The sequence below is a fragment of the Salvelinus fontinalis genome, chromosome 36 (assembly GCF_029448725.1).
Source record: "Salvelinus fontinalis isolate EN_2023a chromosome 36, ASM2944872v1, whole genome shotgun sequence".
NCBI lineage: Eukaryota > Metazoa > Chordata > Actinopteri > Salmoniformes > Salmonidae > Salvelinus > Salvelinus fontinalis.
In genome coordinates, this window is record NC_074700.1 from 25,465,540 (window position 1) to 25,480,478 (window position 14,939).

The window sequence follows — 14,939 nt, forward strand, 5'->3', positions numbered from 1 at the left end:
GGTGGTCACTACATCAGGGAGGAGGGAGATGAACCCTGGTGGTCACTACATCAGGGAGGAGGGAGATGAACCCTGGTGGTCACTACATCAGGGAGGAGAGAGACAGAGAGATGAACCCTGGTGGTCACTACATCAGGGAGGAGGGAGATGAACCCTGGTGGTCACTACATCAGGGAGGAGAGAGACAGAGATGAACCCTGGTGGTCACTACATCAGGGAGGAGAGAGATGAACCCTGGTGGTCACTACATCAGGGAGGAGAGAGATGAACCCTGGTGGTCACTACATCAGGGAGGAGGGAGATGAACCCTGGTGGTCACTACATCAGGGAGGAGAGAGATTGAGAGATGAACCCTGGTGGTCGCTACATCAGGGAGGAGAGAGACAGAGATGAACCCTGGTGGTCACTACATCAGGGAGGAGAGAGACAGAGATGAACCCTGGTGGTCACTACATCAGGGAGGAGAGAGATGAACCCTGGTGGTCACTACATCAGGGAGGAGAGAGACAGAGATGAACCCTGGTGGTCACTACATCAGGGAGGAGAGAGATGAACCCTGGTGGTCACTACATCAGGGAGGAGAGAGACAGAGATGAACCCTGGTGGTCACTACATCAGGGAGGAGAGAGATGAACCCTGGTGGTCACTACATCAGGGAGGAGGGAGATGAACCCTGGTGGTCACTACATCAGGGAGGAGAGAGATGAACCCTGGTGGTCACTACATCACGGAGGAGAGAGATGAACCCTGGTGGTCACTACATCAGGGAGGAGAGAGACAGGGAGATGAACCCTGGTGGTCACTACATCGGGGAGGAGAGAGACAGGGAGATGAACCCTGGTGGTCACTACATCAGGGAGGAGAGAGACAGAGATGAACCCTGGTGGTCACTACATCAGGGAGGAGAGAGACAGAGAGATGAACCCTGGTGGTCACTACATCAGGGAGGAGAGAGATGAACCCTGGTGGTCACTACATCAGGGAGGAGAGAGACAGAGATGAACCCTGGTGGTCACTACATCAGGGAGGAGAGAGACAGAGATGAACCCTGGTGGTCACTACATCAGGGAGGAGAGAGACAGAGATGAACCCTGGTGGTCACTACATCAGGGAGGAGAGAGACAGAGATGAACCCTGGTGGTCACTACATCAGGGAGGAGAGAGACAGAGATGAACCCTGGTGGTCACTACATCAGGGAGGAGAGAGACAGAGATGATCCCTGGTGGTCACTACATCAGGGAGGAGAGAGACAGAGATGAACCCTGGTGGTCACTACATCAGGGAGGAGAGAGACAGAGATGAACCCTGGTGGTCACTACATCAGGGAGGAGAGAGACAGAGATGATCCCTGGTGGTCACTACATCAGGGAGGAGAGAGACAGAGATGAACCCTGGTGGTCACTACATCAGGGAGGAGAGAGACAGAGATGAACCCTGGTGGTCACTACATCAGGGAGGAGAGAGACAGAGATGAACCCTGGTGGTCACTACATCAGGGAGGAGAGAGATGAACCCTGGTGGTCACTACATCAGGGAGGAGAGAGATGAACCCTGGTGGTCACTACATCAGGGAGGAGGGAGATGAACCCTGGTGGTCACTACATCAGGGAGGAGAGAGACAGAGATGAACCCTGGTGGTCACTACATCAGGGAGGAGAGAGACAGAGATGAACCCTGGTGGTCACTACATCAGGGAGGAGAGAGACAGAGATGAACCCTGGTGGTCACTACATCAGGGAGGAGAGAGACAGAGATGAACCCTGGTGGTCACTACATCAGGGAGGAGAGAGATGAACCCTGGTGGTCACTACATCAGGGAGAAGAGAGATGAACCCTGGTGGTCACTACATCAGGGAGGAGAGAGACAGAGATGAACCCTGGTGGTCACTACATCAGGGAGGAGGGAGACAGAGATGAACCCTGGTGGTCACTACATCAGGGAGGAGGGAGACAGAGATGAACCCTGGTGGTCACTACATCAGGGAGGAGGGAGACAGAGATGAACCCTGGTGGTCACTACATCAGGGAGGAGCGAGATGAACCCTGGTGGTCACTACATCAGGGAGGAGAGAGATGAACCCTGGTGGTCACTACATCAGGGAGGAGGGAGATGAACCCTGGTGGTCACTACATCAGGGAGGAGAGAGATGAACCCTGGTGGTCACTACATCAGGGAGGAGAGAGACAGAGATGAACCCTGGTGGTCACTACATCAGGGAGGAGAGAGACAGAGATGAACCCTGGTGGTCACTACATCAGGGAGGAGAGAGACAGAGATGATCCCTGGTGGTCACTACATCAGGGAGGAGAGAGACAGAGATGAACCCTGGTGGTCACTACATCAGGGAGGAGAGAGACAGAGATGAACCCTGGTGGTCACTACATCAGGGAGGAGAGAGACAGAGATGAACCCTGGTGGTCACTACATCAGGGAGGAGAGAGATGAACCCTGGTGGTCACTACATCAGGGAGGAGAGAGATGAACCCTGGTGGTCACTACATCAGGGAGGAGGGAGATGAACCCTGGTGGTCACTACATCAGGGAGGAGAGAGACAGAGATGAACCCTGGTGGTCACTACATCAGGGAGGAGAGAGACAGAGATGAACCCTGGTGGTCACTACATCAGGGAGGAGAGAGACAGAGATGAACCCTGGTGGTCACTACATCAGGGAGGAGAGAGACAGAGATGAACCCTGGTGGTCACTACATCAGGGAGGAGAGAGATGAACCCTGGTGGTCACTACATCAGGGAGAAGAGAGATGAACCCTGGTGGTCACTACATCAGGGAGGAGAGAGACAGAGATGAACCCTGGTGGTCACTACATCAGGGAGGAGAGAGATGAACCCTGGTGGTCACTACATCAGGGAGGAGAGAGACAGAGATGAACCCTGGTGGTCACTACATCAGGGAGGAGAGAGACAGAGATGAACCCTGGTGGTCACTACATCAGGGAGGAGGGAGATGAACCCTGGTGGTCACTACATCAGGGAGGAGAGAGACAGAGAGATGAACCCTGGTGGTCACTACATCAGGGAGGAGAGAGACAGAGATGAACCCTGGTGGTCACTACATCAGGGAGGAGAGAGATGAACCCTGGTGGTCACTACATCAGGGAGGAGAGAGACAGAGATGAACCCTGGTGGTCACTACATCAGGGAGGAGAGAGACAGAGATGAACCCTGGTGGTCACTACATCAGGGAGGAGAGAGACAGAGATGAACCCTGGTGGTCACTACATCAGGGAGGAGAGAGATGAACCCTGGTGGTCACTACATCAGGGAGGAGAGAGACAGAGATGAACCCTGGTGGTCACTACATCAGGGAGGAGAGAGATGAACCCTGGTGGTCACTACATCAGGGAGGAGGGAGATGAACCCTGGTGGTCACTACATCAGGGAGGAGAGAGATGAACCCTGGTGGTCACTACATCACGGAGGAGAGAGATGAACCCTGGTGGTCACTACATCAGGGAGGAGAGAGACAGGAGATGAACCCTGGTGGTCACTACATCGGGGAGGAGAGAGACAGGGAGATGAACCCTGGTGGTCACTACATCAGGGAGGAGAGAGACAGAGATGAACCCTGGTGGTCACTACATCAGGGAGGAGAGAGACAGAGAGATGAACCCTGGTGGTCACTACATCAGGGAGGAGAGAGATGAACCCTGGTGGTCACTACATCAGGGAGGAGAGAGACAGAGATGAACCCTGGTGGTCACTACATCAGGGAGGAGAGAGACAGAGATGAACCCTGGTGGTCACTACATCAGGGAGGAGAGAGACAGAGATGATCCCTGGTGGTCACTACATCAGGGAGGAGAGAGACAGAGATGAACCCTGGTGGTCACTACATCAGGGAGGAGAGAGACAGAGATGAACCCTGGTGGTCACTACATCAGGGAGGAGAGAGACAGAGATGATCCCTGGTGGTCACTACATCAGGGAGGAGAGAGACAGAGATGAACCCTGGTGGTCACTACATCAGGGAGGAGAGAGACAGAGATGAACCCTGGTGGTCACTACATCAGGGAGGAGAGAGACAGAGATGAACCCTGGTGGTCACTACATCAGGGAGGAGAGAGATGAACCCTGGTGGTCACTACATCAGGGAGGAGAGAGATGAACCCTGGTGGTCACTACATCAGGGAGGAGGGAGATGAACCCTGGTGGTCACTACATCAGGGAGGAGAGAGACAGAGATGAACCCTGGTGGTCACTACATCAGGGAGGAGAGAGACAGAGATGAACCCTGGTGGTCACTACATCAGGGAGGAGAGAGACAGAGATGAACCCTGGTGGTCACTACATCAGGGAGGAGAGAGACAGAGATGAACCCTGGTGGTCACTACATCAGGGAGGAGAGAGATGAACCCTGGTGGTCACTACATCAGGGAGAAGAGAGATGAACCCTGGTGGTCACTACATCAGGGAGGAGAGAGACAGAGATGAACCCTGGTGGTCACTACATCAGGGAGGAGAGAGATGAACCCTGGTGGTCACTACATCAGGGAGGAGAGAGACAGAGATGAACCCTGGTGGTCACTACATCAGGGAGGAGAGAGACAGAGATGAACCCTGGTGGTCACTACATCAGGGAGGAGGGAGATGAACCCTGGTGGTCACTACATCAGGGAGGAGAGAGACAGAGAGATGAACCCTGGTGGTCACTACATCAGGGAGGAGAGAGACAGAGATGAACCCGGTGGTCACTACATCAGGGAGGAGAGAGATGAACCCTGGTGGTCACTACATCAGGGAGGAGAGATACAGAGATGAACCCTGGTGGTCACTACATCAGGGAGGAGAGAGACAGAGATGAACCCTGGTGGTCACTACATCAGGGAGGAGAGAGATGAACCCTGGTGGTCACTACATCAGGGAGAAGAGAGATGAACCCTGGTGGTCACTACATCAGGGAGGAGAGAGACAGAGATGAACCCTGGAGGTCACTACATCAGGGAGGAGAGAGATGAACCCTGGTGGTCACTACATCAGGGAGGAGAGAGACAGAGATGAACCCTGGTTGTCACTACATCAGGGAGGAGAGAGACAGAGATGAACCCTGGTGGTCACTACATCAGGGAGGAGGGAGATGAACCCTGGTGGTCACTACATCAGGGAGGAGAGAGACAGAGATGAACCCTGGTGGTCACTACATCAGGGAGGAGAGAGACAGAGATGAACCCTGGTGGTCACTACATCAGGGAGGAGAGAGACAGAGATGAACCCTGGTGGTCACTACATCAGGGAGGAGAGAGATGAACCCTGGTGGTCACTACATCAGGGAGGAGAGAGACAGAGATGAACCCTGGTGGTCACTACATCAGGGAGGAGAGAGATGAACCCTGGTGGTCACTACATCAGGGAGGAGGGAGATGAACCCTGGTGGTCACTACATCAGGGAGGAGAGAGATGAACCCTGGTGGTCACTACATCACGGAGGAGAGAGATGAACCCTGGTGGTCACTACATCAGGGAGGAGAGAGACAGGGAGATGAACCCTGGTGGTCACTACATCGGGGAGGAGAGAGACAGGGAGATGAACCCTGGTGGTCACTACATCAGGGAGGAGAGAGACAGAGATGAACCCTGGTGGTCACTACATCAGGGAGGAGAGAGACAGAGAGATGAACCCTGGTGGTCACTACATCAGGGAGGAGAGAGATGAACCCTGGTGGTCACTACATCAGGGAGGAGAGAGACAGAGATGAACCCTGGTGGTCAGTACATCAGGGAGGAGAGAGACAGAGATGAACCCTGGTGGTCACTACATCAGGGAGGAGAGAGACAGAGATGATCCCTGGTGGTCACTACATCAGGGAGGAGAGAGACAGAGATGAACCCTGGTGGTCACTACATCAGGGAGGAGAGAGACAGAGATGAACCCTGGTGGTCACTACATCAGGGAGGAGAGAGACAGAGATGATCCCTGGTGGTCACTACATCAGGGAGGAGAGAGACAGAGATGAACCCTGGTGGTCACTACATCAGGGAGGAGAGAGACAGAGATGAACCCTGGTGGTCACTACATCAGGGAGGAGAGAGACAGAGATGAACCCTGGTGGTCACTACATCAGGGAGGAGAGAGATGAACCCTGGTGGTCACTACATCAGGGAGGAGAGAGATGAACCCTGGTGGTCACTACATCAGGGAGGAGGGAGATGAACCCTGGTGGTCACTACATCAGGGAGGAGAGAGACAGAGATGAACCCTGGTGGTCACTACATCAGGGAGGAGAGAGACAGAGATGAACCCTGGTGGTCACTACATCAGGGAGGAGAGAGACAGAGATGAACCCTGGTGGTCACTACATCAGGGAGGAGAGAGACAGAGATGAACCCTGGTGGTCACTACATCAGGGAGGAGAGAGATGAACCCTGGTGGTCACTACATCAGGGAGAAGAGAGATGAACCCTGGTGGTCACTACATCAGGGAGGAGAGAGACAGAGATGAACCCTGGTGGTCACTACATCAGGGAGGAGAGAGATGAACCCTGGTGGTCACTACATCAGGGAGGAGAGAGACAGAGATGAACCCTGGTGGTCACTACATCAGGGAGGAGAGAGACAGAGATGAACCCTGGTGGTCACTACATCAGGGAGGAGGGAGATGAACCCTGGTGGTCACTACATCAGGGAGGAGAGAGACAGAGAGATGAACCCTGGTGGTCACTACATCAGGGAGGAGAGAGACAGAGATGAACCCTGGTGGTCACTACATCAGGGAGGAGAGAGATGAACCCTGGTGGTCACTACATCAGGGAGGAGAGAGACAGAGATGAACCCTGGTGGTCACTACATCAGGGAGGAGAGAGATGAACCCTGGTGGTCACTACATCAGGGAGGAGAGAGATGAACCCTGGTGGTCACTACATCAGGGAGGAGGGAGACAGAGATGAACCCTGGTGGTCACTACATCAGGGAGGAGAGAGATGAACCCTGGTCGTCACTACATCAGGGAGAAGAGAGACAGAGATGAACCCTGGTGGTCACTACATCAGGGAGGAGAGAGACAGAGATGAACCCTGGTGGTCACTACATCAGGGAGGAGAGAGACAGAGATGAACCCTGGTGGTCACTACATCAGGGAGGAGAGAGACAGAGATGAACCCTGGTGGTCACTACATCAGGGAGGAGAGAGATGAACCCTGGTGGTCACTACATCAGGGAGAAGAGAGATGAACCCTGGTGGTCACTACATCAGGGAGGAGAGAGACAGAGATGAACCCTGGAGGTCACTACATCAGGGAGGAGAGAGATGAACCCTGGTGGTCACTACATCAGGGAGGAGAGAGACAGAGATGAACCCTGGTTGTCACTACATCAGGGAGGAGAGAGACAGAGATGAACCCTGGTGGTCACTACATCAGGGAGGAGGGAGATGAACCCTGGTGGTCACTACATCAGGGAGGAGAGAGACAGAGATGAACCCTGGTGGTCACTACATCAGGGAGGAGAGAGACAGAGATGAACCCTGGTGGTCACTACATCAGGGAGGAGAGAGACAGAGATGAACCCTGGTGGTCACTACATCAGGGAGGAGAGAGATGAACCCTGGTGGTCACTACATCAGGGAGGAGAGAGACAGAGATGAACCCTGGTGGTCACTACATCAGGGAGGAGAGAGATGAACCCTGGTGGTCACTACATCAGGGAGGAGGGAGATGAACCCTGGTGGTCACTACATCAGGGAGGAGAGAGATGAACCCTGGTGGTCACTACATCACGGAGGAGAGAGATGAACCCTGGTGGTCACTACATCAGGGAGGAGAGAGACAGGGAGATGAACCCTGGTGGTCACTACATCGGGGAGGAGAGAGACAGGGAGATGAACCCTGGTGGTCACTACATCAGGGAGGAGAGAGACAGAGATGAACCCTGGTGGTCACTACATCAGGGAGGAGAGAGACAGAGAGATGAACCCTGGTGGTCACTACATCAGGGAGGAGAGAGATGAACCCTGGTGGTCACTACATCAGGGAGGAGAGAGACAGAGATGAACCCTGGTGGTCAGTACATCAGGGAGGAGAGAGACAGAGATGAACCCTGGTGGTCACTACATCAGGGAGGAGAGAGACAGAGATGATCCCTGGTGGTCACTACATCAGGGAGGAGAGAGACAGAGATGAACCCTGGTGGTCACTACATCAGGGAGGAGAGAGACAGAGATGAACCCTGGTGGTCACTACATCAGGGAGGAGAGAGACAGAGATGATCCCTGGTGGTCACTACATCAGGGAGGAGAGAGACAGAGATGAACCCTGGTGGTCACTACATCAGGGAGGAGAGAGACAGAGATGAACCCTGGTGGTCACTACATCAGGGAGGAGAGAGACAGAGATGAACCCTGGTGGTCACTACATCAGGGAGGAGAGAGATGAACCCTGGTGGTCACTACATCAGGGAGGAGAGAGATGAACCCTGGTGGTCACTACATCAGGGAGGAGGGAGATGAACCCTGGTGGTCACTACATCAGGGAGGAGAGAGACAGAGATGAACCCTGGTGGTCACTACATCAGGGAGGAGAGAGACAGAGATGAACCCTGGTGGTCACTACATCAGGGAGGAGAGAGACAGAGATGAACCCTGGTGGTCACTACATCAGGGAGGAGAGAGACAGAGATGAACCCTGGTGGTCACTACATCAGGGAGGAGAGAGATGAACCCTGGTGGTCACTACATCAGGGAGAAGAGAGATGAACCCTGGTGGTCACTACATCAGGGAGGAGAGAGACAGAGATGAACCCTGGTGGTCACTACATCAGGGAGGAGAGAGATGAACCCTGGTGGTCACTACATCAGGGAGGAGAGAGACAGAGATGAACCCTGGTGGTCACTACATCAGGGAGGAGAGAGACAGAGATGAACCCTGGTGGTCACTACATCAGGGAGGAGGGAGATGAACCCTGGTGGTCACTACATCAGGGAGGAGAGAGACAGAGAGATGAACCCTGGTGGTCACTACATCAGGGAGGAGAGAGACAGAGATGAACCCTGGTGGTCACTACATCAGGGAGGAGAGAGATGAACCCTGGTGGTCACTACATCAGGGAGGAGAGAGACAGAGATGAACCCTGGTGGTCACTACATCAGGGAGGAGAGAGATGAACCCTGGTGGTCACTACATCAGGGAGGAGAGAGATGAACCCTGGTGGTCACTACATCAGGGAGGAGGGAGACAGAGATGAACCCTGGTGGTCACTACATCAGGGAGGAGAGAGATGAACCCTGGTGGTCACTACATCAGGGAGGAGAGAGACAGAGATGAACCCTGGTGGTCACTACATCAGGGAGGAGGGAGACAGAGATGAACCCTGGTGGTCACTACATCAGGGAGGAGGGAGACAGAGATGAACCCTGGTGGTCACTACATCAGGGAGGAGCGAGATGAACCCTGGTGGTCACTACATCAGGGAGGAGAGAGATGAACCCTGGTGGTCACTACATCAGGGAGGAGAGAGATGAACCCTGGTGGTCACTACATCAGGGAGGAGGGAGACAGAGATGAACCCTGGTGGTCACTACATCAGGGAGGAGAGAGACAGAGATGAACCCTGGTGGTCACTACATCAGGGAGGAGAGAGACAGAGATGATCCCTGGTGGTCACTACATCAGGGAGGAGAGAGACAGGGATGAACCCTGGTGGTCACTACATCAGGGAGGAGAGAGACAGAGATGAACCCTGGTGGTCACTACATCAGGGAGGAGAGAGACAGAGATGAACCCTGGTGGTCACTACATCAGGGAGGAGAGAGATGAACCCTGGTGGTCACTACATCAGGGAGGAGAGAGATGAACCCTGGTGGTCACTACATCAGGGAGGAGGGAGATGAACCCTGGTGGTCACTACATCAGGGAGGAGAGAGACAGAGATGAACCCTGGTGGTCACTACATCAGGGAGGAGAGAGACAGAGATGAACCCTGGTGGTCACTACATCAGGGAGGAGAGAGACAGAGATGAACCCTGGTGGTCACTACATCAGGGAGGAGAGAGACAGAGATGAACCCTGGTGGTCACTACATCAGGGAGGAGAGAGATGAACCCTGGTGGTCACTACATCAGGGAGAAGAGAGATGAACCCTGGTGGTCACTACATCAGGGAGGAGAGAGACAGAGATGAACCCTGGTGGTCACTACATCAGGGAGGAGAGAGATGAACCCTGGTGGTCACTACATCAGGGAGGAGAGAGACAGAGATGAACCCTGGTGGTCACTACATCAGGGAGGAGAGAGACAGAGATGAACCCTGGTGGTCACTACATCAGGGAGGAGGGAGATGAACCCTGGTGGTCACTACATCAGGGAGGAGAGAGACAGAGAGATGAACCCTGGTGGTCACTACATCAGGGAGGAGAGAGACAGAGATGAACCCTGGTGGTCACTACATCAGGGAGGAGAGAGACAGAGATGAACCCTGGTGGTCACTACATCAGGGAGGAGAGAGACAGAGATGAACCCTGGTGGTCACTACATCAGGGAGGAGAGAGACAGAGATGAACCCTGGTGGTCACTACATCAGGGAGGAGAGAGATGAACCCTGGTGGTCACTACATCAGGGAGAAGAGAGATGAACCCTGGTGGTCACTACATCAGGGAGGAGAGAGACAGAGATGAACCCTGGTGGTCACTACATCAGGGAGGAGAGAGATGAACCCTGGTGGTCACTACATCAGGGAGGAGAGAGACAGAGATGAACCCTGGTGGTCACTACATCAGGGAGGAGGGAGATGAACCCTGGTGGTCACTACATCAGGGAGGAGAGAGACAGAGAGATGAACCCTGGTGGTCACTACATCAGGGAGGAGAGAGACAGAGATGAACCCTGGTGGTCACTACATCAGGGAGGAGAGAGATGAACCCTGGTGGTCACTACATCAGGGAGGAGAGAGACAGAGATGAACCCTGGTGGTCACTACATCAGGGAGGAGAGAGATGAACCCTGGTGGTCACTACATCAGGGAGGAGAGAGATGAACCCTGGTGGTCACTACATCAGGGAGGAGGGAGACAGAGATGAACCCTGGTGGTCACTACATCAGGGAGGAGAGACAGAGATGAACCCTGGTGGTCACTACATCAGGGAGGAGAGACAGAGATGAACCCTGGTGGTCACTACATCAGTGAGGAGAGAGATGAACCCTGGTGGTCACTACATCAGGGAGGAGAGAGACAGAGATGAACCCTGGTGGTCACTACATCAGGGAGGAGGGAGACAGAGATGAACCCTGGTGGTCACTACATCAGGGAGGAGGGAGACAGAGATGAACCCTGGTGGTCACTACATCAGGGAGGAGCGAGATGAACCCTGGTGGTCACTACATCAGGGAGGAGAGAGATGAACCCTGGTGGTCACTACATCAGGGAGGAGGGAGATGAACCCTGGTGGTCACTACATCAGGGAGGAGAGAGATGAACCCTGGTGGTCACTACATCAGGGAGGAGAGAGACAGAGATGAACCCTGGTGGTCACTACATCAGGGAGGAGAGAGACAGAGATGAACCCTGGTGGTCACTACATCAGGGAGGAGAGAGACAGAGATGATCCCTGGTGGTCACTACATCAGGGAGGAGAGAGACAGAGATGAACCCTGGTGGTCACTACATCAGGGAGGAGAGAGACAGAGATGAACCCTGGTGGTCACTACATCAGGGAGGAGAGAGACAGAGATGAACCCTGGTGGTCACTACATCAGGGAGGAGAGAGATGAACCCTGGTGGTCACTACATCAGGGAGGAGAGAGATGAACCCTGGTGGTCACTACATCAGGGAGGAGGGAGATGAACCCTGGTGGTCACTACATCAGGGAGGAGAGAGACAGAGATGAACCCTGGTGGTCACTACATCAGGGAGGAGAGAGACAGAGATGAACCCTGGTGGTCACTACATCAGGGAGGAGAGAGACAGAGATGAACCCTGGTGGTCACTACATCAGGGAGGAGAGAGACAGAGATGAACCCTGGTGGTCACTACATCAGGGAGGAGAGAGATGAACCCTGGTGGTCACTACATCAGGGAGAAGAGAGATGAACCCTGGTGGTCACTACATCAGGGAGGAGAGAGACAGAGATGAACCCTGGTGGTCACTACATCAGGGAGGAGAGAGATGAACCCTGGTGGTCACTACATCAGGGAGGAGAGAGACAGAGATGAACCCTGGTGGTCACTACATCAGGGAGGAGAGAGACAGAGATGAACCCTGGTGGTCACTACATCAGGGAGGAGGGAGATGAACCCTGGTGGTCACTACATCAGGGAGGAGAGAGACAGAGAGATGAACCCTGGTGGTCACTACATCAGGGAGGAGAGAGACAGAGATGAACCCTGGTGGTCACTACATCAGGGAGGAGAGAGATGAACCCTGGTGGTCACTACATCAGGGAGGAGAGAGATAGAGATGAACCCTGGTGGTCACTTCATCAGGGAGGAGAGAGACAGAGATGAACCCTGGTGGTCACTTCATTCGGGAGGAGGGAGATGAACCCTGGTGGTCACTACATCAGGGAGGAGAGAGATGAACCCTGGTGGTCACTACATCAGGGAGGAGAGAGATGAACCCTGGTGGTCACTACATCAGGGAGGAGGGAGATGAACCCTGGTGGTCACTACATCAGGGAGGAGAGAGATGAACCCTGGTGGTCACTACATCAGGGAGGAGGGAGATGAACCCTGGTGGTCACTACATCAGGGAGGAGAGAGATGAACCCTGGTGGTCACTACATCAGGGAGGAGAGAGATGAACCCTGGTGGTCACTACATCAGGGAGGAGGGAGATGAACCCTGGTGGTCACTACATCAGGGAGGAGAGAGATGAACCCTGGTGGTCACTACATCAGGGAGGAGAGAGAAAGAGATGAACCCTGGTGGTCACTACATCAGGGAGGAGGGAGATGAACCCTGGTGGTCACTACATCAGGGAGGAGAGAGATGAACCCTGGTGGTCACTACATCAGGGAGGAGGGAGATGAACCCTGGTGGTCACTACATCAGGGGGGAGAGAGACAGAGATGAACCCTGGTGGTCACTACATCAGGGAGGAGAGAGATGAACCCTGGTGGTCACTACATCAGGGAGGAGGGAGATGAACCCTGGTGGTCACTACATCAGGGGGGAGAGAGACAGAGATGAACCCTGGTGGTCACTACATCAGGGAGGAGAGAGACAGAGATGAACCCTGGTGGTCACTACATCAGTGAGGAGAGAGATGAACCCTGGTGGTCACTACATCAGGGAGGAGAGAGATGAACCCTGGTGGTCACTACATCAGGGAGGAGAGAGACAGAGATGAACCCTGGTGGTCACTACATCAGTGAGGAGAGAGATGAACCCTGGTGGTCACTACATCAGGGAGGAGGGAGATGAACCCTGGTGGTCACTACATCAGGGAGGAGAGAGATGAACCCTGGTGGTCACTACATCAGGGAGGAGAGAGACAGAGATGAACCCTGGTGGTCACTACATCAGTGAGGAGAGAGATGAACCCTGGTGGTCACTACATCAGGGAGGAGGGAGATGAACCCTGGTGGTCACTACATCAGGGAGGAGAGAGATGAACCCTGGTGGTCACTACATCAGGGAGGAGGGAGATGAACCCTGGTGGTCACTACATCAGGGAGGAGGGAGATGAACCCTGGTGGTCACTACATCAGGGAGGAGGGAGATGAACCCTGGTGGTCACTACATCACGGAGGAGAGAGATGAACCCTGGTGGTCACTACATCAGGGAGGAGGGAGGCAACAGGTGCTAGTCACACGGTCAGTGGTTGTTTGATCCCGGCACAATCGAATGAATTGCTGGTCAGACTCCCTCTAATCATTTGTGTCTTAATTATTTAATGAAACGGTGTGCTAAAGTATCAGACAAGCTCAGGGAATATAGTTGATTTGATTAAAACACATAGAGTCTCTCTATCTATGGAAAAATACATGTTTTAAAAGTGTCGACCAATCAATTGGTCGAAAGAACTCTTGTTCGGCCAATGTGTTTTTTTTAGTTGGACAGCCCTAGTGGCCGTGAAAGTTGTTGTGTTGGTGCCTACGAAGGAGACGTGTGAGCCATGCAGAGTGATGATGCAATAAGCGTAGTGTCAATAGAATTGTCTAAATGGACCAGGATGTTGCTTTATAGGGCTGGGACCAGACCAGTACCGTGGTTCTCATTAGTATCACAGCAAGGAAAACCGCTCCAATGTTGGAAACAAACATCCGTATGTTGTCATCCAGAGTCAGTTTTACCACCTACAGTACAGTTTGTACTAGTCTAGAGGTCGAAGTCTAGACTATATGTTTGTCTCTGGACTCGCAGCCCTGTGTGTGTGTGTGTGTTCCTTTTCCTGAAATGACCCGTTCGTCCTTCATTTTGAACTTGCATGCAGTTCCACTGTCACACCACTGTGAGTGTGTATCTGAGAGTTGTCTTTGATTTCCCCATCTAATCTGCATACAGGCCCTGATCTCACCACCTCTCTCGTGTCCGTCTGTCTGTGTGTTTTAACTCTGTCTGTCTCCTCCAGACCTGATCCACTGCACCAGTGAGATGAACGTGTCGGTCCCCCAGCTGGCTGACACACTATTTGAGAGGACAGCCAATAGCAGCTGGGTGGTGGTCTTCAAAGCTCTGATCGCTACACACCACCTTATGATGTATGGCAATGAGGTCAGTGAAAACACACACGCGGACTCACGCACACACGCGGACTCACGCACTCACACAGACTCACGCACACACACACACGGACTCACGCACACACACACACGCACACACACACACGGACTCACGCACACACACACACGGACTCACACGCACACACACACACACACACGGACTCACACGCACACACACACACACACACGCACTCACACACACACACACACACACACGGACTCACGCACACACACACACGGACTCACACACACACACACACGGACTCACA

General features: G+C 53.6%; 1 protein-coding gene across 12 annotated transcripts in view; it reads left to right on the forward strand.

Moving 5' to 3' along the window:
- LOC129835519 (phosphatidylinositol-binding clathrin assembly protein-like) overlaps positions 1–14,939 on the forward strand; it is a 90,526-nt gene that overhangs the window by 19,107 nt on the left and 56,480 nt on the right. For all 12 annotated transcript variants that reach the window (XM_055901193.1, XM_055901194.1, XM_055901182.1 and 9 more), the window contains exon 2: positions 14,520–14,662. In XM_055901193.1, coding sequence (XP_055757168.1) covers positions 14,520–14,662 — 143 coding nt within the window. The remainder of the gene's footprint in view (positions 1–14,519; positions 14,663–14,939) is intronic.